Source organism: Rhinatrema bivittatum, chromosome 2, assembly GCF_901001135.1.
Source record: "Rhinatrema bivittatum chromosome 2, aRhiBiv1.1, whole genome shotgun sequence".
NCBI lineage: Eukaryota > Metazoa > Chordata > Amphibia > Gymnophiona > Rhinatrematidae > Rhinatrema > Rhinatrema bivittatum.
In genome coordinates, this window is record NC_042616.1 from 763,632,580 (window position 1) to 763,657,547 (window position 24,968).

Genomic DNA, 24,968 nt, shown 5'->3' on the forward strand with positions numbered 1-24,968 from the left:
AGAAAACATCCTTGAAAACATCCACGGCAGGGTGCATTTAGTCAGAATGGGTGATGTAATTACAACTGCTTTCGCAGGGCTTTCATTAAAGGCCTGCGAAACGGGCAGAATAGGAATTGATTCTATTCATTGGAGTTCTCTGTATGTGGCTACTTTGCGCCTGATATGTGGTAGAGCCATGTTCAAAAGAACAGGCGGCCAAGGCAGTGTTGTTTTAAGCAAGCCAGACACTATTCACATAACACAGTTTAGCTGGTTGTCAAAAAATGTTCATGTGTTGACCGCCTTCCCAATCTAGTCAACTGTAACTTCTTGTCAAATATACAAGGCCTAAGGTAGAACTTCAGAAGATATCAGCTATTGCTCCCCAGATTGTACTGGAAGATATTCACACAAGGCCTCTATTTCTGTCTTTATTCTAACAGGAAAAACCAAGTGATTCACAGGTGGAAAATAGCAATAACGGTAAGTAGATTCTTCTTATAATGTTCAATGATATCATATTCCCCTGCAATAAGATACATTGTGTCTTATTCACATAGGGCTTGATTAACCCAAAATAGAATTGGATCCTTGAGGAGTGAATATTTGAAAATGCTGAATAGCAATTAATGGAGAAGAGGATATACTCAAGCAGGGCCGGTGCATCCCAATAGGCAAACTAGGCAGTTGCCTAGGGCGCCAGCCATTAGGGGGGGCGGCAAAGAGCAGTCATGTGGGGCTGCAAGCGGAGCCCATCTCACTCACGGCCGAGTGGCGCCTCTGTGTGTGTATGTGAGTGAGAGGGATTGTGCGTGTACGACAGAGCAATGGTGTTAGTGAGAGAGAGGAAGGAAACCTGTGTAAAGGGTACGTGTGTGAATGAGACAAGGAACCTAAGTGTGTGTAAGAGAGAGTGCCTGTCTGAGTGAATGAGGTTGGGGCTGGAGCCGGGTCCTGGACTGGCGGGCGGCGGGAGCAAAGCAGAAGGTTCGCCTAGGTGCCTAATACCCTTGTACTGGCCCTGTTCACAAGATGTTCAGCACCAGAAAATCCCCCCACAATATTTGTATCAAGGTTCAAAAATCACATAGGGCATACAAGAGGAGCTAATATAGACGTTCCTCTCTTACCACAGACCTGTTTACAAAGTCCTGTTTATCCAAATACAATACATACATATGTGTTATCATCTCATGCGGCCGTCAGACTCAGATATATTCACTCCTTGTTAAAGCTTTCATATTTGCTAATATTATTCAGAGATGTTGTTTTGCAATCATGAAGGTAGAGAAATGGTTAATTTTATTCAGTCAATCTGCTTTCCTATGTTTATATACAGACTATATTTATTGCTTGTCAGGTAACCTTTTGGAGCCTGCGGGTTCTGAGCTATACCATGGGTTTAAAGCTATTACAAGCGAAAATAAAATAAAATGAAATCCATACTCAAAGACCCCCAAGGATGTTATTTATAGATTTCATGAAGAAGTGTACACATAACCTAATAACTTAATTGGATAACCGGGGTATATTTATAGCCTGATTCCATTTATTGACAAGTGTAGCTGAGCAGCAGCTTTGCTGTCATCTTAAACTGTTGCAGACTGACTGCTGAGGGACAAACATAAGATGAAACCTGCAAAACACCCCCTCCCCCTCCTCCCTTCAGAAAATGTCCTTTCAAATGCGCCTTATGCAGTCTTTGTGCTGAATACATCTGGAAATGCTTCCAAAAACACAGCAGGAGTGAAAAAGATCTCCATGTCCCTTTGAACACAAAAGGTATTTCAAACCCACTTAATGAGGTCGTGTGTAAATATTTACCATTTTAAAAGCTCCTGCACAGTCTGGGTTCCCCCCTCTCATCGCACTAGTATTCTAAGCCAGGCATGAAACCCCTAAATTTGCCATAGAAACTCTCATACCCAGGAAGGACTTCTATTCAGTTCTATTCTCGGAAGCCATTTTCTGTCATAAAGCTTGTCTAATCAGCATGGGCTCAAAATCCAATTATCCACCATTTTCATTTCATGGTAATACCTCAGCCAATAAGAACCAATTCTAATTGAATTCCCAGCGGCGCAATGGTGAATTAACATGTAATAGTGACTAATTTTCATGACTGCGCTATAACTTATTTTGGAGATACTTGCCTGCTCCTTTGCCGTTAGACATGCACGTTTATTGCTGTTGCCACTCTTCTTGCGTTTAGCCGGGAAGGCAGGGGTCATGCTAAGTCCTTGCACCATCTCAACAGCCCTAGGGCATGGATTCTCTGAAGGAAAGGTAGGATACACCTCCAAGTCCCAAGCACAGTGGGGCAACCTTGTCTCTGGGCATACTTATAGACTCTTGGAAGTTCCCCTTATCAGATGGAAATAACCAAGCAAGACATTTTTGGTTCCAGAAGTAAAGTTTACTGTAGAATATCTTTAATGGTCATCAACCAGCATCAAACAAATGTCCTCTTATTTATATAGTACAGAGCCAAGGCTAGAGTTCCAGAAAAATCTGAAAGGAAACTCAAAAATCTCTGACAAACACCTACCAGCCAGGTTTTGGACTAGAAAGCAGTCTCGCTTCCTATTCTGTATAGCCAGGATTGTAGGGCACAGCCACACTGGAGCAGGGAAATAACAAACGAGCCTTCTCCTGCAAAAGCTGAACTAAAATGCCACACAATGCTTCTTCTAAGTCCAACAAAAAAAAAAAAAAAAAAAGTCACACTGACCTCTAATCCCATCCGCTCTTGAAAAGTCAGGAGCACATCACTGCAGCAGCCACACAGAGGATACTGCGGCAAAATAGTGTGCTCCAGCTCCTACACGCCTTACAGGTATTAGCCTAGGGCACCTTCTAGTGGAGATCCCAAAGGGGCTGCCACATTGCCTGTTCAGAAAGGGGTTTGAAATGGGTCAGTATCTGCTAACTTGTACTTCCGTTCTTCTCTGTCCCCTCTGATCTGGCATTTGGTTCTGGTATTTTCAGCCAAGATGTCATAGAACTTATAATAAATGGTACAAGGAGACTACAATACAGAGCAAAGGTCAAGCAAACATGAAAAAATATTGAAACTTGCATAGCCATTCAGACCTATCCGTTGAAACAAACAAGCTTTTAGTAAAGGTCCTGTAGCAATCTCTTCCGGCGGAAAGGATTTAGCAGTGACAGGATCACGCATGAAATAATGAAATAATGAAAATGGTACAGTGTCAGTTGTGCATACCTGAATCATTGCTGCAGGTAAAACAATGTTACCTTTATAAGCATACGGCCTGTACCCACTGTATATTTATATTTAATCAGGGGCAGCTCAAGACAATCTGCCTGCAGGAAGGGCTGAGATGACAGCCCCCTTCCCCAAGGCACGGGGGGGCCCAGGGGCAGGGTCTCTCTCTTTCCAATCCTTCCTTCCACTCTCACACCTGCTTCCCTTTTCATTCCAACCTCTCTCACTCACACCCTCGTCCTTCCCTCACTGTTCCCTTCCCCTTTTTTCTTCCTTTCCTCTCCTCTCATTCACACCCCTTTATCATCCCCTTTTCTTTCATCCTCTTCCCTCGCTCACAGCCCTGACGTTTACCTTTCCCCTCCAGTCCCTTTCACTCCCACCCTCCTCCTGCCTTTCAGTCTCACTCACCGCTCCACCGCATGGGTCTTTCTCCCCCCCCAGTTTGGACCCCTGCCAGCACGTTAGTCACCGTGCAGCCGTGCGGGTCTTGTTCTTTTCTGCCACCCCAAAAATTTGCCGCCTGAGGCAACCACCTCACCTCGCGTAATGATGGAACCACCCAGTGCCAGATTTAAATAATGGACAACCAATGCGGATTCTTCAGTAAGGATCATTTGTAAGGATATGCAGGACCTGACCAAAAATGATATAAGGGGAAAAGCTCAGTTCTCATATTTTCCCCAAACTAGTTAAAAAAAAAAAAAACCAAAAAAAACACAGCCACCCCTGATGAGCTCCAGGTAAATCCAATACAGTAATTTGCAATCAGTTCCAACCTTGAGCTAACTCAGATTGTTAGACTCATCGGTAACATTTCATCAATATCAGCTACATAGGGGAAATAACAAAAAACTGAGAGGCATGAAATAAAAGGCATGCAAGGCAATATAAAACAGATCAAGTAAAAACATTATTTTACAGAATTAATTTGCCAGTTAAAACAAAATAATGGATGTTTCCCCTTTTTCATACTGATCTTTTACTTCATTCCTGAGATGTCAGTACTTAAAATTGTTAAAAGTTCTTCCTACGAAAGCCATTGCCATGTTCTAAATAAACTGGGGCATTAACTTGGCAGAACTGTGTGCTGGAATTCTAGAGATACAGATAAAGTAAGGATAGAGAAAAGACAAACTCACAGAGCTGTGCTGAGTGTGTGGACGGTGGGGAGGGGGAATTGTCCACTCACTACCATGCTGCCCATTTCACAGTGGTGGTGTTCCTTGCCATGTTTGGGCCAACATGGAGGGGGACAATGTCGGAGGCAGGGACATTGCTGCCTCTGACATTGCTAGCCATGCTGCCTCATGATATCACTGTCCCCCCACCCATTGTCTACGATACTGGGCAGCCAGAACTACTCCTCCTCTTCTTCCTCCCTTACTCTGTGAGCCTGCAAGGAGGGGACAGGAGCTGCCCAGACTCCTGCCTATAGGGCTTTCAGGGGGACTTCTGGCCAATTTGAATTCATAGGGCAGAAGGGAGGATAAGTCAAGCAGTATGAGGGCTTATAAGGAGGGGCAACCTGGGTGCTGGCTTGCTTTCTTCTTGGCTTCACAGCTAAAATCTTCTCCAAATGTTCTGCGTAAATGGGATACAATGTAACATCATAGACAGATAGAGTTGTCCAGTTAGTCCATCTTACGCCGGAGAAGGAGAACTGGAGAGGGAGCAAGGCCTACCTGGACACCTCGGAGCCATCCACCAGCACTGGGACAGCGCCTAGGATGCACTGAGAATGCTCCCCCTCCCGGAACGAGGAGGGAGTCACCGGCGCCATCTCGGCTCCTCTGCCTACAGCCTGCCCACCACCTGCCCACCTTCCCCATCTTGATCAAAGCAGCAGTGAGCAGCAGCGAAGCCGGAGATGAAGCACTGGAGAGGGAGCATGGCCTACTAGGCTGCATCAAAGCCATCCACCAACATTAGGACAGCGCCTAGGATGCACTGAGAGTGCTCCTCCATCAGAATGAGGAGGGAGAGGAAGGAGTTACTGGCATCATCTTGGCTCCCCATCTTCAGCCGACCTACCGCCCTCCCACCTCCCCCATTTAGATCAACGTGGCGGCGACGCTGCAGGTGCTTGTGCTGTAGGGAGCACGCACTTGGCACGTGCACGAAGGAGCACAACAAAGGAGCTGGCCCCTTTGGGCATGCCCAAAGGGCATTAGTTCATTAATTCCTTGATCCCTGGATTGAATATTACAATCATGGACCAGATGTGCTTTATTGAGCCTGTACTAGGACAAGGCCTGTATGGAGATCTAAGGAGTTCCCCAAGTAAGAAGCAAAGAAGGATAACAAACTTGGTCTTCCCAACAATAAGTACCAACGCTTCCACTATCTCTTCCAGTTCACTCTGCTCCTATTAAATATTCAGTCTATGTCAAAAAAATTCCTTTGATTAATGACCTGCTAGAAGATGTACAGCCCTCTATTTTTGGCATCTCTGAAACAAAGATAATGTACTCCTAAACCAAATTTTTCACCCTAACTATGAGGTATTTCACTTTCCTAGACCTAAATGAAAAGGTTGGAATTTATTTATAATTTTTAAAAAAGAATTTAAGCTAATACCTTGAAAAGTAGAGATTAACCCACCCTATGAAATGGCAATTCTAAAATCTAATCAACTAAACATAGGACTGGTCTGCTGCCCTCTAGGTTTACTTCAAAAAGACTGTTCATCGCTGATTGAATTATTCACTAAAGTGATTCTACATTAATTGTAGGAGACTTAAACCTCCAGGTAGACAAAACACTGAGAACTGCACCTGTCATAAATTATTTGTAAACTGATATGATATGTAAATCGAACACCGGTATATTAAAACAAACAACTAAATAAATAAATAAAAGAATCCCTGGGATGGTCACAATTTATTATCTCGAAAGCCACTCATAAAGCAGGCCACACTCTAAACCTAATATTTGCTAATTCAAGTAATTGCCTAATCAATACCTTGCCCTAGTCTGATCACCAATTAATAAAAGAAGAAATAGACTTCACCAACTAAATCCATAACAGTAAAGATAATAAGCTTACTTTTACCTTCAGGAAAAAGATAGAGATGAAAGTAGTTGCTGAAGCAAAAGAAAATAAGATCCATGAACTAAATCAAACCAATTCCACATCAGCACTTGATTTCTGGGATAAGAGAGTCAATGTCATAGCTGAAAACCTTAATCCTGTCCAGATGAAAACTATTAGCAAAGAAAGAGATAACTCCAAACATAAGAAGCCCTGGTACAATGATGAATTAGGAAGCACTAAACAGAACCCTAGAAAATTACAGAAACAATGATAGAAATGCCCATTTGCTGAATCCCTAGGTAAATATAAATCTTTCCTTACAAAAACCGTACACTAACCAATAAAGCAAAAAAAGATTACTATGCTAAACAGATTCACGGGGTTATATTTCACTCTAAACTGCTCTATGAGCTTGTTAAACATTTATTAAAGACTTGATATCTTACATCTTAAAAAACTACAACTTCACAAAGGCCTCTTGCAATGAATATGCCACCGCACTCATAGACAAAATCAATAAGTTGAAAAAAAATTCACTATGGGGCAGATTTTAAAAGCCCTATGCGTGCCGGGCCTATTTTCAAAAGGCCCAGTGGCGCACGTAAAGCACCAGGATGCGTGTAAGTCCTGGGACTATTCTGAATGGGCGGGCAGGGGGCGGGGTGGGGGCATGACAGGGTGGTCCAGGGGTGGGACGGGAGGCATGGCTGAGGACTCCTAAACCAGGGGATCGCGTGCTGGCAATCGGCCTCTGGCAGGCGTAACTTGTGTGATAAAGGTATGGGGGTTTTATTTTTAAACTGGGAGCGGGACAGGTAGGGGAAGGGAGGGGAAGGAGGGTGGGGGAAAGGAAAGTTCCCTCCAAGGCCGCTCCGATTTCGGAGCGGCCGTCGGAGCGGCCTCGGAGGGAATGGGGAAAGCCAGCTGGTCTCCCCAAGGGCTCGGCGCACACAAGGTGCACTAGTGTGCACCCCCTTGCGTGCGCCAACTCCGGATTTTATAACATGCGCGCGTACGTTTTAAAATCTGACCCTATCTGTTCTCCAACAAAAGCACCTGAAGTCTCAAATGACATGGTTAAGTGGTCCACATTCAACGGAGTATTGAAAATGGAAATTACCGTATTTTTCGCTCCATAAGCCGCAATTTTTTCCCCCAAAAGTGGGAGGAAAATGTCTGTGCGTCTTATGGAGCCAGAGCCATCTTATGGATGCCAGGGCCGTCCATTACTTCTACCATGTGACAGGGGCTGACCAATGGCACCGGTAGCCCCTGTGACATAGTAAGGGCAAAGGCTATCGGTGCCATTTTGAATACTGGCAGCTGACGGCCCGAGTGCAGGAGATCACTCTCGCACCCCCGCTGGACCACCAGGGACTTTTGGCAAGTCTTGGGGGGTCAGGAGGGTGGGAGGTTGTAGTTAATTAACTTTAAAGGGTTGGGATGGGTTTTTTTGTTTTGTTTTGTTTTCCCAACAAAGAGAACGATAAATGTTTTCTGATCCGGGGAGTGGACAGAAATGGCCCTCCTCAGACCCGAAAATGAAATGGGGACCAAAAAAAATGTTATGCCCTTCCCTAATTTGCTCCATAAGATGCACAGACTCCCAGGAACATAGCCGGTTAAGCACACCATTATTTTTTTAATTTTACTGCTCTGAATCCTAGGTGCATCTTATGGTCAGGTGTGTCTTATGGAGCGAAAATACGGTAGTCAAATCATTGCTAAAATTAAACCTGCTACTCACCCATGTGACCCAATACCAGCCAGTTCCTTGAAACAAGTACACCAAGTTATCACTCAGAAAATCACAACCTTAATTAATCATTCACTGTCAGAAGGAATTATACCACATGGATTAAAACAAGCGGTGATAAAGTTGATCCTAAAAAATAAGACTGGTAGAACTGATGATTGGGACAACTATCATCCAATATCCAACTTGCCGTTTCTAGCAAAAGTTCTTGAGAAAGTAGTGTTATCCCAACTTGTAAATCACCTGGAAGATCAAAGTATTCTCTTCCCAAATCAGTTTGGAATTAGGAAACATCACTCAACTGAGATATTTCTCCTCTCATTAATGGACTCGGTTTTACGAGGGCTTGATGCAGATGAATCTTATTGTCTTCTGCTAATTGACTTAACAGGCACCTTTGACACTGTGGACCATAACCTTTATGCCATCAGATGAGAAACATTGGGATCAATGGCAGGGTTCTCAGATGGTTCTCTTCATTTCTATCTAACAGAACATTCCAAGTTAAACTGGGAAACCATATATCTGACACTTTCCAGTGTGATACAGGGGTCCCTCAAGGCGCAAGCCTCTCAGCAACACAATATTTACAATCTCCCACCTTGTAAATTACTGATGAATCTAGGAATAACTTTCTTCTTGTATGCTGACATATAGTTTTACATCCCACGCTCCAGATCATTTGAAAATACAGGTTTGATACTCTCTACCTATATGAAAGCAATACAACAAGAACTATCACCACTTAAACTGACACTAAACCCTAAAAAGACTGAAATCATTTGGCTGAGTAGAAACTCATCAATTGTTAAACCACCTGCCCTAGACCTGGATAATCCCTCAAATCAAGTATGGGATTTAAGTGTACAGCTAGATGAGAACCTCACAATGAAAATGCATATCAGTAAATTAATCAAGACAGGTTATGGCAAGTTGCATATACCACATCTGTTGAAACCATTATTAACTTTGAGGACTTCTGTACTGTTCTGCAAACTCTAATCTTCTCAGAACTTGACTACTGTAACTTCTTACTACTAGGTTTTCCAGCAAGCCACTTAAAACCACTACAACTATTACAAAATGCTGCAGCAAGACTATTATTAGGATCTAGGAAATATGATCACATAACACCCTCTCTGATGTCACTGCATAGGTTACCAGTACAATCCAGAATCTACTATAAAGTATTAACAATAATATTCAACATCATTCATTCCAACAACACTGGCTTGTTAGGAGTGACAGTATAATCTTACAATCTTCAGCAAACACTAAGATCTCAAAATAAAGGACTATTGACTATTCCCATAATACAGAGTACACATCTGACACAAGTAAGAGATCGACTGTTTTCCATAGCAGTCCAAAGCTCTGGAATTCTCTGCCTGAGACGTTACGTGTTTTACCAGATATAAAGAGATTTAAAATGTGAGTTAAAAACATGGCTATTCAAAAATGCATATAATTTAACTTTAAAAAAATCTGTATATAGAGACCCACAAAGACAAGAAGAACAAAAGATAATAATCGAATCATGAAGAATAAATCAAACAAGAGAATGCAAGATTTTCAAAACAACCCACTGACTAAGATGTGAAAACTATCATTTTGCTTTAATTATCCAAATTTGCTTTATGTACTAGATCATTTTTAATATGTAAATTTCACTTGATAGATATTAATGCCTGCCTATGAATACTACCTCTGTAACCACTCTTTCTTTCTTTGTTGAATTATAACTATGGAATGACGGTATATAAAATGTCTACATAAATAAATAAATATCCATTTAAAGTTCATTGTAATGCTGCTTATTCTCATTCATCGCTTTTAAATTGTTGCAATATCAGGGGCAGGAATGCCCAAGTCTCAGGTGGGGGATTAGCTAGAGAGAGAGCCAGCGATACCTGCTCTAAGATTTCACAAGCACAGATGGGGTCCGTCTGTCTGCTGAGGTTGGCCTGGCCCCAGTATGATGGCAGACCAATGACCTGCTAATGCCTGGTCAATACTGCTTCCTGGAAAGGTCGGAACCTTACTTGCTGACAATTGGTCCACTAGGTGATTCCCTGCTAAGTCCCAAAAGGCTCCTCCTCTTCATCCCCCTCTATCCCCAACCTACAAGGTCAGGCAAAAGGGAGTCATAGTTGTGATATCATTATGAAATTGAGGTGTGCTCAGGTACGAAGGCTAGGTAATTAGTTAGGTATGAGTAATATTAATAAAGCTGTGGCCATACTTTATTCTGTCATCAGTGTATGTACATTATTTAGTTGGGGACACCACACCTGTCACCAGGATATGTCACAACGGTCTGGGATACTTAAGCATGAACTCCGGGAAGGGATATTTAATTTAAAAAAAAACAGGCGTGTCTATTGTTAAATGTGCATACCCCCTTTATAGCAAAAACTTGGTTATACTGTAAGAAATAAAATATATTATGACAAAAGAAAGGAGAACCAGGAAGAAATAGAGCTATGACCCAAGCACGTTGATATATTGAGTGATACAGCTCGAGCTGAGACTTTACTATTGTCTGTACTAGCGGTATGAGAGTGTAAGACAGATTGAAGCTGGTAGACTATTTGAAGATAGCCACCAAAATTAGTTGGGTAGAGCTGATAAAATGATGAGGTAATGAAGGATTTAAGATGTAGACTTTTGGAACAATGATGATTCCTTATTAAGAAAATGTTGTTGCATGAAGAAAGAACCTTTATAGGAATGGAAGCTTGTATCTTTAAACATTCATCAGTCTTATAACGTTGTCATCTGTAAGAGTAATGCATAAACCTCAAAAGAAAGGCATTTTGAAAGGGTTCATGAGATGATGGGAAGTAGAACACCTGGCCAAAGGGAAAGCGAGATTTGCTGGTCATGTACTCAGAGGTTCTGGAAAATTAGCTAGTTTAGAGCCTATCTCACTAAACTTTTGTTGCCCATAGACACAGAATGGGAGAAAAGCTTTAGTAAACCATTCCCTTAACACTGGAGGGAATGATAGCAGGCAAAAGAGATAAGAGGAAAGCAGAAAGCATTCTGGGGAAATGACATTAAAAACTGATTAAGATCTGGAAACTTGGGTGAAATAAAGAAGAAAGTTGAGTGTAGTGAGAACTGGTGCTCTATATTTGCTGAACTTTGTAGCAAAGGCAATACTTAATTACCAGCTTATGCTAGAGGCTAGGACTCGAGACCTTCTTGTTCAGAAGCGTATACGTTTTGCTGCAACTGAATCAATGTATCCCAAAAAAGTAGTGAATCTTTTGAGTATCTGGGAGTTTATTGTGAATAAGGCGATGCCTTCCTTGACTGTGACAAGGTGAAGAGGAGGACCCAGGAATTAACAGTAATATTTTTCAGTTAGATGGCAGAAAAGTTAAAGATATGGGACACTGCATATCATTAATATTTTCAATGAATGAATTCATCTTCAAATAATAACAGACAAGATAAAGAATCAGATTTGTGCATGCATTGCATAGGGGAACATAAGATCCTATTTCCAAAATAAAAATGCACAGGCAAGAAGAGGAGAAAGTCTTTTGAAAGTAAATCTTGTTAATCTTACATGCACACCTTATGAATGGTGTCTGTCAATGCAAAAAGGTCTTCATTGCATTGCCTGACTCTATAATAATTCCCAAACCAGATTTATAAACTATGAAAGATGCGGTAAGATGCAGTAGAAAGTATTAATGCAACAAGGGCATGAAAAGCCCACTAAAAACCTAATTGTTAGCATTGAATCTCCGCAGTTCTTAAGTCTCCAGATCAGGTTTCCCTAACCATTGAGAGTGATCTGGATAAAAAGAAGAAAGATAAAGTCATCAAAAAGAAGGGAAAAGAAGAAGGCCCGAAGCTTGCAGTTTTGAAGGTGCGTTGTTTTAGTTCGTGCCTGGATATTGAATGGTTACGTCTACTTTTTCTCTCATTTTCTTCCAGATTCAGTTCAACTTCTACACCTTACCATATTAACTTATATACTCGCATGTATCTATGTTCAGATTACTTTCCTTAACGTATTTAATCATAGAAATATTACATCCTGAAATTATCTTTTTGCAATAATGCTAGTCAAAACAAAAATTACCCAAACTGAAAGCAATGCCTTTGTTTGAATTTTCGCCTCATTTTACTTGGCCGATAACCTTCCCCTTGATTGAGCTGTACAGATATGCAGTGTACCAAAAGAATTCTGTTCTTATGTCCCTTCTCTTCTTTACTCTTCGGTATTGCTGGAGCAGGCCATTAATCTGCATGAGAGATTAACGGAAGAAAAACAGTTTCTGCTCAAGTTCTTTAAATAAAAAAATTCAGCATCTATATCACTTTTATTAGATATGTTCTACTTACCAGATATTGTCTACAAGGTTAAAGGGACAATTTCAAGGTGGCATAATGGGAAAAAAACATTTTTGGAAAAAAAAACCATTTTGATAGTCTAATGTGACAGGAGTCATTGTTTTTGCTAGAGTATTGGTAAATCATATTGCAATATCTGATCCTGTCCTCAAGATTGTTTGGAATGGTCTGGAGCAGGGTTCTGGTAGCAAATAAAATAGCCGTCGCCCTTTCCAGTAGAAACTATGCCTAAGAGCCTAAGAGCAGTAGAAGCCTATGTATAGGGTGACCATAGAGTTCCCTGTCAAATGAGACAGGCTGAGCTAGCCTGGTTTTGCCCCATTGCATGTATGAAGATACAGTTGTGATTTCCCAGTGGCAGGCCTTTCACATATGTGTGGGGTAAAACCTTGACTGACTCACCTTGTCTTTCTTGACATGGATTTATATGGTCATCCTATCCCATGCAGGATCATGGAGGTAGGACCTCTTAGGGACTCTTCCAGTGCTTGAGGGCAGGGGAGTAAGATAAGGAGGGGGACGGATAATACTGAATGACTGAAGAAGAGAAGAGAGACAACAAGATATGGAGATGTGTGAAGACAGATAGAGAAAGTAGCTTGAGACACAAGCATGGGTGGGCTGAAAGGGGAGTAGGATGGGAGGAGACAATGAGATCATTGATAACCTGAAAGAAGGGAGAGTGCCCTCACTTTTATTTCCCCTGCTTCAACCGCTCTGGAACCCCCAACAACACCGGGAGAGCCCAAACCTGTGATGTCTCAGATGCTAAAGAGGATCAGGACTGGCTGATACCTAAATGGAGAAGTGGTAGGGAAGATCAGATCCTGGAGGCTGCATAAGGCAATGGCACACCTCTGAAGTGTTCCGCCATGAAATCAGAGGCACTGTGGTGAGGCTGCAATTGCCCAAACCTTAACACCCAGAAATGGGGATAAAGAGGAAAGGACAAACCAACAAACCCCTGGCCTTCTCCCATCACTTCTTGTGGCTCAACAGCGGCCTGATCTCGTTGTAGTATTGCCCCCTCGCTCTCGAACAGTAGCCAGGGGAGAAGTAGAGGGATTGTGAAGTGGAAAATAAATAAGTGGCTTTGGGAACTGAAGAGGGGGGCGTGCAGAAACCAAGAGATTGGGAAGGGGCAGTATTACACAAAATGTTAAAATTGTGCACTTTGAGAGAAAGTAAAACTGCATGTCAAGATCAGAGTAATGGTAAATTGTGGAAACCACTCCTGTTGCTGCTATTGTTTTATTTCAAGCACTGGTCTGGCCTTTATTCACTGCTTAGAGAATCAGGAGAAATCAGAAGAATAAGTCAGTCCTGTTGTTTCAGTCTTCATGGATTTTCCTGTTGGCCCCAAAAAGGAAAATGAAAATAGGAGTATGAGAGGAGGAAAAGAGACAAGAAATAAAAAAAAAAGCTGAATCATTATTATGAGGCCCATAGAAACTTTACTGCTGCTTTGCAGGCTTCCGTGGTGGCAGTAAGTTTCGCTGTCTCCAAGTCAAATAGCTTAAACTGATTTGATGAATGCACATATTTCTGGTTCCTATGACAACTAGGCCTACTCAGTGGTGCAGCACATCAGCCTGTCAATCAATACCATCGTGCTTATCTAGTCCCAGAATGATATTTTAAAATACAACTGAAAAAGAAAAAAGAGGAAATGAAAGCAAATTGAATCCTGAAGACAGTCACAGTGGGTCCAAATCGTGTCTGAGCCAAGATCCCCACATGTACATCACTGCTGTGCTCATCCTTTGTCATGCAAGAGTCCTTGCTGTCTTGTGTTTCAGATCTATGAAGGAGAGCTAGAGAATGAGTTTCTCAGTTTTCAGGACTGGGTAAAGACCTTTGACCTCCTGAGAGGCAAGTCTACCGAGGAGGACAACAGCGTCCACGATGACAGAATCATTGGGAAATTTAAGGTAAGTTTAAATACTGGAGGCTATAGGTGTGGCTTAATCTGACTTGCTGGGCATTCTCATCTGAAACATCGCTTTAAGGCTGTGCATCTTCCAATAGGGACCCATAACGTGGTTCCTCTGTTAGTTTGCATTAGTCCTCCAAACAATATTTCATCATAGGGATGAAACTGGTACATGTTGTTGTAGTACATACACTTGTTGAAGTATTTGTGGGTGTTGGACTCATTACTTTCCTTGCAAGCTCTATTAGATTCTTGTCCAACGACAACTAGCAGTTTAGTATCATAAAGTTGAATGGTCAGTTAGGCTTAAAGAAGTCCAGAGTAGTCCATCAAGTCCAGTCCTCTTCTATGCCTAAAAGCAATGTGGAAATCCAGTGGAAAGTGAAAAAAAGAGTCACTCTGCATTTGCAGCCAACTCTTCAACAAAATAAATTCCTTCTCGATCCCAAAATAATACTGAACTGAAATCTCTGGATAATGACTTTTCTTTGCAGTGTAATTAAACCATCGTACTCACCAATCTTTTTCTGTCCTTCCAAAATAAAGCAACTTTGGACAGCTTTCTTTCAATGTTATTTGGTGCTGTGGGTGCGATGGTTTCATAGTTTCAGGAACTCTTTGAGAAAAGAATGCCTTCCCTTGAGAAAAGACGCCTTGATTTTTGTTTCATAGTGAAGTTCATTTTATTCCCAAACTGATTTCCAAACTGAGCCAAATTCCGGACAGTAGTCTTGCCTGCCTCTATCCATCTGGGAATGTTTGCTCCTAATGAGGTCACATGTTCTGGTGCCAAGGAGGAATCAACTATTTCACACAAAAATAGACATTTAATTTTAAGAGAAAAACATGCATTTGTCTACCAATATCAAGATAACATAAAATACCAATAGCAAAAGTATTTATTGAATGGCATTCAAACCTAGGCCTGTCTTGACTTGTAACCATTCAGATTTTGTTAATTTCCAGTCAACCATGTACCTTTGCATGGTTTCATAATTTGCACTAGCATTACTGTAAGGCAGACTATTCAGGATACCATATAAAAACCAGCACAATAATAATAATAGAATAATAATAGTATAAGCTACATGGATGGTTAACCTACTGTACAGTCATTTTGATTAACAAATCAATAAATCAACTAAAGCCAGTCAATCTTGACTTACCAATCTGCTGACAGCGTGATTTAAGAATGCAAAAATAAAAGTATGCAAATCAGTACAAGGAAAGGTTACACATGCAGATCAAACATATATGATTAGAAGGGAGATTCCTTCCTCAGAGGGATGTGCTGTCATTTCAAAATGACTTGGAAGCAACAACAAAGTTTGTTGTTTAGTTTTGTATAATTTCTAATCCATGCTAAAGAAAAAAAAAGCAAAACACATTTTTAAAAAGAAAGAAATACAAATTGAAATAAAAGTGCACAACTCTACTGCCTCATAGAGTTAGAATCTAAGAGACCATAGGAAACAAGGAATAGGAAATATCAGTGCCCTTTAGTTATTCTTCCCATCTTTATAGAAGTGATATTTGATGATCAAGAATTCTACTGACAAGATGGCAGCCAAAATCCTTTGGTTTTCAGCATCAGTCAAAATGTGCTGATGTGCAAGTTGGGATACTGCAGAGGATAAAAGTGGTCCATGCAGTCTTTGTCTGTGCCCATAATGATGTGTAAAGGGACCCTCTGGGGCCAATGTACTAAAGTGCATTAAGGCCAATGCAGCACTAATGCATGTAAAGTACATGTTTACGTGTGTTAACGGGCGTTAATGCTGCATTAGTCAATGTTTTTTTGTGCTAGCCCATGTTAACTTTAACACAGTTTGACTGACATAATAAAATATTAATGAGTTGCAGCATGTTCAAATGTATGCAAAGCAACTTATTAATATTAAAAGAGGGTTAATGCAAATTGCATTAAGAAATGTGATTTGCATTAATCCCCCAGTAATGCACATCTTAACGCCACCTCCCAGAGGCGGAGTTAAGTTTTAAACATTAGCCTAACTCAGGGCTTCTCAGACCTGCCCTGGGGACCGCACTGCCAATCAAGTTTTCAGGACATCCACAATAAATGTGCATGAACTAAATTTGTATATCGTGGAGATTCGGAATACACAAATCTATCTCATGCATATTCATTGTGGATGTCCTGAAAACCCAACAGGCTGTAGGGTCCCCAGGACCATGTTTGGGAAGCCCTGGCCTAAGACATTGATCTAAATCATGGCCCAATGTAGGCTGTGATCTCCTCCAGTCCCAAGTGAGTAGAAAAAGGTCCTGCAGGACAATTTCTCTCCCCTCCTCCCAACTAAAGCTGCAACCTTTGCAGGACCATCTCCCCTCCCCCTCCCAGGCCAAAGACCACCCTCGCTCCCTCTAATGCTTGTTCAATAAGTGAAGGTAGCAAAAGGGAAAAGCCTCCCTGCCTCCTGCCCCCCCCCCCCGTGAACCCCCATGCAAAAACGGCACCAGCTGACCTCTTGCCTTCATAAAAACGCTTTGCTGTTATTTCTGTTCTCTTATTGATGCCATTGCCATTATCTCGCTGGTTATTGCAGCTGTGTTTTTTTGCTTCCATTCAGAGGCACTGTTTTGTAAATAAGATATTTTTGTTATTTAACAGGGCTATTTTAACATTTACAAGAGTTCGGATAATTCCAGCTTTGCAGACGGTGGGCAGCTTAAGATTCTGCAAGGCATCCCACCCAACCACTCGGTTAAAGTCCTAATCAGAGTATATATAGTAGCAGTAAGTACTGGGCGCTGTATCCCTTATATCAGAAGTACCTTGGCATTTACTTCTTGAATAGGATAAGGTGCATGTCTTCATTTCCAACAAGGAGACAATAAAAAACAAAATTCCAGGTAATGTCATTGTGTCTAGATTGGCGAAATTGATTGTATTCAGTATACAGAACCTGGTTTGAGACACACAGAACCCTGCAGTTTGAAAACAATAAAAAAGACGAGAACGTTATGATCCTTTAGCAGTGCGCCACAGATCAGAAAAGAGTGAACAATTACTGGGCTTGGATATTCAGACCCAAGCTTTTTTAAAGCCAGTGACACAGTGGGTAATAAGAAACCCCTTTGAAAACATGGCCATTGGGCTTTGGAAAGCTAAGATCACAGTGTTTGCTCCACCACTTAAGTATACAGGGGATGTTTTCCTGAGGCTTGGCCTTGATTGGATCAGAACTACTAAAGAAGTCGTGAATGGCCTGTGGGTCCATTGTGGCTGACCACATCTGTTAGAAGACTTAGCCTATAGCAGCTTTGTTACTTTCAGTCCGGATGCATTACTGCATTAAGTACTTACATTAAGGGACATCCTGCTTATATGTACTGGGTGTATGCACTGCATAAATATTAAAGAATTCATATGGGCCATGAAACTGTGATAAGAACATAAGAACATAAGAAATTTCCATGCTGGGTCAGACCAAGGGTCCATCAAGCCCAGCATCCTGTTTCCAACAGAGGCCAAAACCAGGCCACAAGAACCTGGCAATTATCCAAACACTAAGAAGATCCAATGCTACTGATGCAATTAAGAGCAGTGGCTATTCCCTAAGTATAATAATGGACTTCTCCTCCAAGAACTTATCCAAACCTTTTTTGAACCCAGCTACACTAACTGCACTAACCACATCCTCTGGCAACAAATTCCAGAGCTTTATTGTGCGTTGAGTGAAAAAGAATTTTCTCCCATTAGTCTTAAATGTGTTACTTGCTAACTTCATGGAGTGCTCCCTAGTCCTTCTATTATTCGAAAGTGTAAATAACCGAGTCACATCTACTCGTTCAAGACCTCTTAAAGACCTCTATCATATCCCCCCTCAGCCGTCTCTTCTCCAAGCTGAACAGCCCTAACCTCTTCAGCCTATCCTCATAGGGGAGCTGTTCCATCCCCTTTATCATTTTGGTTGCCCTTCTCTGTACCTTTTCCATCCTTGGTCTCAGCAAAAAGCAACTCTCTCAGAAATGCAGCCATTTCTCCAGTGGTACTGGGGGTACTGTTTGAACACACAATGGATGTAGATACTTGCAATAATGCAAGTAATGCATTCTTGCAGTAATGCATAAGTAATGCAGTACTTAATGCAGTACTTGCATGACTGCAATTATGATTTACTTGCATTATTGCAAGTACTGCATTATTTAATGCAAGTACTTAATGCAATTATGCAAGTACGTACACCCAGTACATATAAGCAGGATGTCCCTCTCCTGAGTTTCTTTTTCCCTGATGAGAAGCACCTCCTCAAGTTAGTAAGCATGGGAAGAAATATGGATTTATTCCATCTCTCTGAATAACAGTTGGTTAAATCAAGCTTTCTTCTAGTCTGTGAATGGTAACAATTAAGAGCAAGGAAACATCAGGAACATAGAGAGATGGAAACTGGGAATTTGGCAGTGGTGGGATTTATTTATCTTAATATATCTCTGTAAAAAAAAAAAAAAAAAAAGGTGTTTAGTTTTAGTCTCCTAAGCATACAGCTGAGCAGTTTCATGGCACAGTATGGCATCCAGGATTTTTGGTATGCGGGTTTCCTCTTATGCTAGACATAGACACAAAAGTGGGGAAAACCCTAATCAGTATGCCATGTCCACGTTACACTAATCTGTTTCCACTTCCACGCCAGGGGTTTAATCTCAGCCCAGCTGATCCCGATGGCAAATCAGACCCATATATCGTACTGAGAATTGGAAAGACTGAAATTAAAGATCGTAATAACTACATCCCCAAACAGCTGAATCCAACTTTTGGCAGGTGAGTCACTTCATTATGGCCATAGCGGCAGACTGGTTTCTCACCTTTCTTTTTTTTTAATTTCCAATTATTTAGGGCTGCAAGAACCCATTAGAAGGCTGGCAGGTTTACGCAAGGGTGGACCTTTGAAAGCTGAGGAGTGTTTCTTAAGCATATTGATTTAAGTCCATGGATTTTTATTGGAACTTGGAGATCAAAAAAGATTCTGCTCCGTATGTAGCTAAGCCTTGCGTTTCCTGAAACATAATGTTCAGGCTCAGTCTCATTGATCTGGAAGAAGGAACGCAGAAAATTACCCTGTCTCTTTAGATCAGTTATGCCTTTGACTGAGGAATAAAACACATACACTAATCATAAATCCAGATTTAGCACATATATATTATTCTGAGATATTTGGAAGAAAAACAATGTTACTTTCAAGCAGTAAAATTCATATTTTTTTACTTCATTGATTGTGCCTTTTTTTAATATCACGGTTGTAACTGTTTTTTGAAGCTGCAGCATTACACGTGGTATTTGCCTTTTTCCACACCTGGTTTATTACGCACCTGAGGTCATTTTATTGTATTCCTGAAACAATAACTTCAGGCCATTGTATTTTGGATTGCCTAAGAGGTGAGATTTATGGCCTGCCTTCCCACTGTATTCCTTATTTCTGGACGCAGAACGTGTCCTCCCTTTTACCGAAGACGCCAGCAAATTAAAAGCAGAGGGAGTGAAATTGAAGGGGTTAAGGTTGTCGACCCTGGAATAGAGAAGTGTGTACCCACAGCAATACATAGTAATACCAAAGCCCGTTGTTGAGAGGCTGTGAGTCGCCTTAAGACAATGATCATTCACAGCATCCACGTGGTTTATTAAAACGCATGACGGTCCTCTCTTTCTAGAACCAACCAAAACTGGTGCCAAAAAAGTAACCTTAAAGGGAGGCTACCATGGATTTTTCTAAAGAATATTTTTGTAAATGACAGCAGGAATCATCCATGCCTTGGTGAGGCTGTGATTTTGGAAATAGCATCCTTTTCATATGTGGTAGTGGCATCTTGGCTCCTGAAGTTACTGCAGGCGTAACAATTCATGGAATTATATCACTGGAGCATCTTATATGGCGCTTCGGTCCCGCATGACATCAGCAGCTGGGAATCACTTCCAAGCACATTGTTGCTGAAAATGTGCTTTCTGCACATCTTTATTTCTCATAACAGTCAAATTATTCTACAATAAATTGCTTAAACAAAAGAATTGTTGGATTCCAACCCATTTCTTATGAGAAAGACTAGTGGTAGGGACTTATCAGCATTTACTTCCTAAAACAGTCTGGAGAAGATATGTCCTATTCTACAAAACATTCATACTGTAGGTGCACATAACAAACATATGCAAATTGTATCTAAGAGCACAGGAACAAGCCAGGATTTCTCAGTAGGCCTGTGCCTAGGGCAGCAAATATCTGAGGCCGGGCAGCAGGCCCACCTAAGATTTGCTGTCTCCCAGCTGTGTTGAATCTCACTCATCAGTGAACAGCCTTCTGCTTCCTGCTGCAACACCCCCCCCCCCCCCCAACCTCACCCCCGACCTCCGTCTTCACCTCTCCTCTTGTTATTTAGGGAGGTAAGGGGAGGAAGTAAGCCTGAAGCAGATAGAGTAGAGCAAACAAATGGTGCCTTTGCTCTATTGTCCCTTAAGGGGGGGGGGGGGGCGGGGGGAGGGAGTGCACAGGCGGCAAGGGGCATCAGTACCAACAGTGCCTAGGGGCATCAAAATCCTAAATCCGTCACTGCACAGGAACTAGCCCTGTTACTACTGATCAACAGACTCTCCTCTCCTTTCCTCTCCCCTTTCCCCACCACTCACTGGGACTCTATAGGTGGCCATCAGTTTATAAAGTTCTCACATGTCTTTCATCCTGTGCCTTTGTAGTTCCCAAATCTGGTCCACAGGAATCTCCAGTAGGCCTTATCTTCAGGTTATCCAAATTAAATATTCACAAGATGTGCTTGCATTCATTTGCTCTGAGAGCCAGATTAATCTCCATATTTCAGATGACGGCTGGGGTGGTCTTTAGAAATTATAAAGCTTATGGGCAAACTTTAGTCACTGATCTTTGCATACACTTCTTTGGTCATCAAAGAATCAACTTTGGGTCTAACTACCTGTTTTAAGATAAAAAGAGAGAAAAAAAATGATTCATTGCTCTTATAATTGTGCTGCCTAACAGTCTTGAGTAAAAATGTGGCAGTGGAACCTTTATTTATTTATTTAAAACGTTTCTATACTGACATTCATATACATATCACATCGGTTTACAATTAACAAGGGGAGTAATACCTTTAAATGAGAAAGGGAAAAATAAAGTTACATTTAACAGGGATATCAAGGATCAAGGGGAGAGTGAGAAAATAGAGGGTCAGGGTGACCAAGTACAGGAGTTAAGGATAGAGAAAAAGAAAACTAAATTACAAAAACTTATAGGTCTATCGGGGGGGGGAGTAGGAATAGGTGAGCTATGAGTTCCTGGGGAGAGTCGGATATAGGAAGTATGTTTTGTTGGTTTGGTAGAGTTGCTAATCTGTCCTACCTGGTTTCTCTCCTTTCCTGCCTTTCCTGATTGTTTTTCTTATAGAAACTTTTATAAGGCAGAAACCATTTGATCTGTTAAAGAGAACCAGTTAAATCCTGCCCAAAACTAGTTCTGTCTTATCATGGCCTTGTTTTTTTTTTTAGCAGCTTCTATAATAACGAAGATTCTATAACCTCACTTGTCTTGGTTGCGTCTTGAACAAGAGGTTACGTTTCACGGAGCAGGGACTGGCTTTTCTATATAAATGGTTTAAGAATAGCAGTTTACTGTAGAAGGCCAAACCTATTGGGGGATTTTTGAGATCAGACTTTAAGAACACTGCCTTACAGTATACTTATTTGTAGCTGTTATTATCTGCGAAAAAGGTATAATAGAGTCATACGACAGCACATAATTCCCAGTTGTATCTCCATTCAAAGTACTTGTGGCAGAAATGGAGTTTCGATTTTATTTTGATATGATCCAAATATGAACCAATTTAAGACACGGCGCTGCAGAGTGTTCTGTGTTAATTGGAAGCTTTTCATGATGAGGCAGTGACATTTGTGCAGGTGCGAGCCTGAGCTGTACTGCAGCAAGCCTGCCACAAAATGTCAAGGATTTTTAAATGTCCCATGCCACTGTTACATCGCCAAATTCAGTCGGGAGATTCAGCAAAATTCATGCCGGAATAGCTGTAGATAAATTATTCAGTCCGCATGACTTGGGAGATATTTGGCTGTGGCCTACAGAGAGAGATACTCTTGGAAAGATTTAAATATACATTTAATGTATAGGGCGTATGATCTAATAGCAAACACAAACATGCAGCCGGATTGCGTAAAACTATAGAAGGGGCACACCGGGCACTTGAAGGAGCAGGTTTCTTGCTAAGTCATTGACGGATGTTCAGTTGGACATTACATATACTGAGCTCCCTATTCAAAAGATTTGTCTACCTAACATTGGTAGCTGGCTGGACAAATCTGAAGGGTTAAAAATATCACCTCCCTCTCCCCTCCCCCACAACCCCAATGAGTGGGTAAATTTTGTCAGGACAAACCATTGCCCACCCAGAATTTACCTCCATAGGAAGAGGCAGAGTTAGCTGTGTAGTTACACTTTAGCCGGAGAGCGCTACACACATTGGCACAGTCCAGCTAAGTCTGGTCACATTAGGTGCCTGTTCTAATGCTCACTGCCCCACCAAATGTCTGAATAGCTTTACTTACAAAGAATCTTATCGCTCGGTTTATTGACATTTGACTTGTGGCTTCATGTGCAAATAAATAATACTGAGCAACTGTGCATTTCATTCTGGTTTTCCTAGGTCGTTTGAACTCCAGGCCACCTTTCCACAGGAGTCCCTGTTAACAATCCTTATCTATGACTACGACCTGGTGGGAACGGATGACCTCATTGGGGAGACAAAAATCGATCTGGAGAATCGTTTCTACAGCAGGCACAGAGCCACCTGCGGTTTGCAAAGTCAATACGAAATGTAAGGTCCTCTGCAAACATCATTCTTCTCATGCAAGAGTGACAGCTACCACGAATCTCCCGATGAAGGCAGATGGAGAAAGCAATGTGGTTTTTTAAAGTCAAGTTTCAGAAATTTTAAAACAAAATATGCTAAAAATCCACTTGGTAGGAGTTTGGGTAATTCAGAGCTAGAGGATCTGCCAACCTAGGCAGGATTAACCTATTTGCATCTGACAGCCTTTAGCACAGTTATGAACACAAACCGTCCCAGCAAACTGATTTTGCCTTGGTAAACCAAGAATTCAAGACTCAACTTGATTTCTACAAGAATCCTGACCCAGCCTCCAAAACATCAAGCAATTATGAAAACAATCTTTTAAAAAGTCCTTATAGGAAGTTAAGCCTGTCACAAAATCAACCCATCAATACATGAAAAAATTGCAGTGGGGCAAGATTTATTTTTCCTACATGCATTGCAAATTCATAAGCACCTTACAATTACTTACTGCAGGTGTTAACTATTGTTAGCACAAGCATTAATGTGCTGTTTTCTAATCTCCTAATGCAATGCAAAACCTCTATTTAGCATGTGCTAATATGGCAAGTTGAATTATAATGTGTCCACATATGCAAAATGTTAAAATAGACTGATAATTACCTCATTAATCATTAGATATTTATTAAGGCTCCGTTATCAGGAGCTAAATGTAATGTATGCTTCTTGCATGTGAAATTTGGTTCCTGCCTAGAGCTGTGGTAAATTGATCCCATGGCGATTTGGCACGGTGGCAGTTTTGACAAATGCAGGGGAGGCTGTGTCTTGGATCTTCCTCCCAACAGCATGGACCCTCTGCGCTTCCCCCAGTTCTGATCTCCCCTCCACCCCAAATCCAAGTATGATCAAATACACATCCCCAGTACCGCTGCAGTTCTCTTCATTTCTGATCCTTCTCATGACCCGGAGCCTAAGTTCAGTCCCCCCCAGTTTGAAATATTTGATCTCCTTCCTCCGAGCCTCCCCCACATTATCTCTAGGACCCCACTGGCCTGAGTCCCCCAGCAACGTGGCAGTGCACGAGCATAGTATACCTACTGCTGTCTATTGGCATCATTTAATGACTAGTGCAAGATCCTCCTGCCAGCAGGGAGGGGTGCCTGGGCAGTTTATAGGGGAGAGCCCCCAGGGATCAGATATTTTTGGTTTGGGGGATGGGACTTTGGATTCAGCTAAGGCGGGGGGGGGGGGGGAGGAGAGGGATTCAAATTAGAGGAGGAAGGTGTTGAGGGGGGGGTAATTGAACTTGGGATTGGGGGTCAGAGTGTTCAGAATTGGAGGGGGAGCAGTCTTGGGATGCGGGTCAAAGTGGGAGATCAGAATCAGACTGAGGATGCAGAGAGCTACATGTTGTTGAGGTGAAAGCCCCATCTGAAAACTGCTACCATGACAAATCTGTGTGCCAATAGTTCACTTCACCCCCAAGGGAAGATGTACTAACGTAATGACACGCAAGACATTCACACACACAGCATATCATTACCTTATATGAAGTTATTTCAGAGGTTAATGCCTGCACTGAGGAATGCGTGAACATTCACTACATAAGCCCCTCTGTTAGGTTTTCAGACTATCCACAATGAACCTGGATAAGATAAATGTGCACATATTGAAGACCCATGCTTAGGTATCTTATGCATATTCATTGCAGATGGCCTGAAAACCTGACTGGCTGTGTGGTCACTAGGACAGGTTTGCATAAATTGCAAGCCTTACTGTAAGATAATTTAAGTAACAAGCTGAAAAAAAAAAAAAGCATTTTTAGTTGTCAGGTAAAACA

The 24,968-nt window shown here is 41.6% G+C and overlaps 1 protein-coding gene across 1 annotated transcript in view; it reads left to right on the plus strand.

Annotated features, from left to right (window-relative positions):
* Positions 1-24,968, plus strand: part of FER1L6 (fer-1 like family member 6) — a 277,132-nt gene that overhangs the window by 169,939 nt on the left and 82,225 nt on the right. The window contains exons 28-33 of the mRNA XM_029591997.1: positions 426-465; positions 11,769-11,887; positions 14,175-14,306; positions 16,941-17,066; positions 18,964-19,091; positions 22,982-23,152. Coding sequence (XP_029447857.1) covers positions 426-465; positions 11,769-11,887; positions 14,175-14,306; positions 16,941-17,066; positions 18,964-19,091; positions 22,982-23,152 — 716 coding nt within the window. The remainder of the gene's footprint in view (positions 1-425; positions 466-11,768; positions 11,888-14,174; positions 14,307-16,940; positions 17,067-18,963; positions 19,092-22,981; positions 23,153-24,968) is intronic.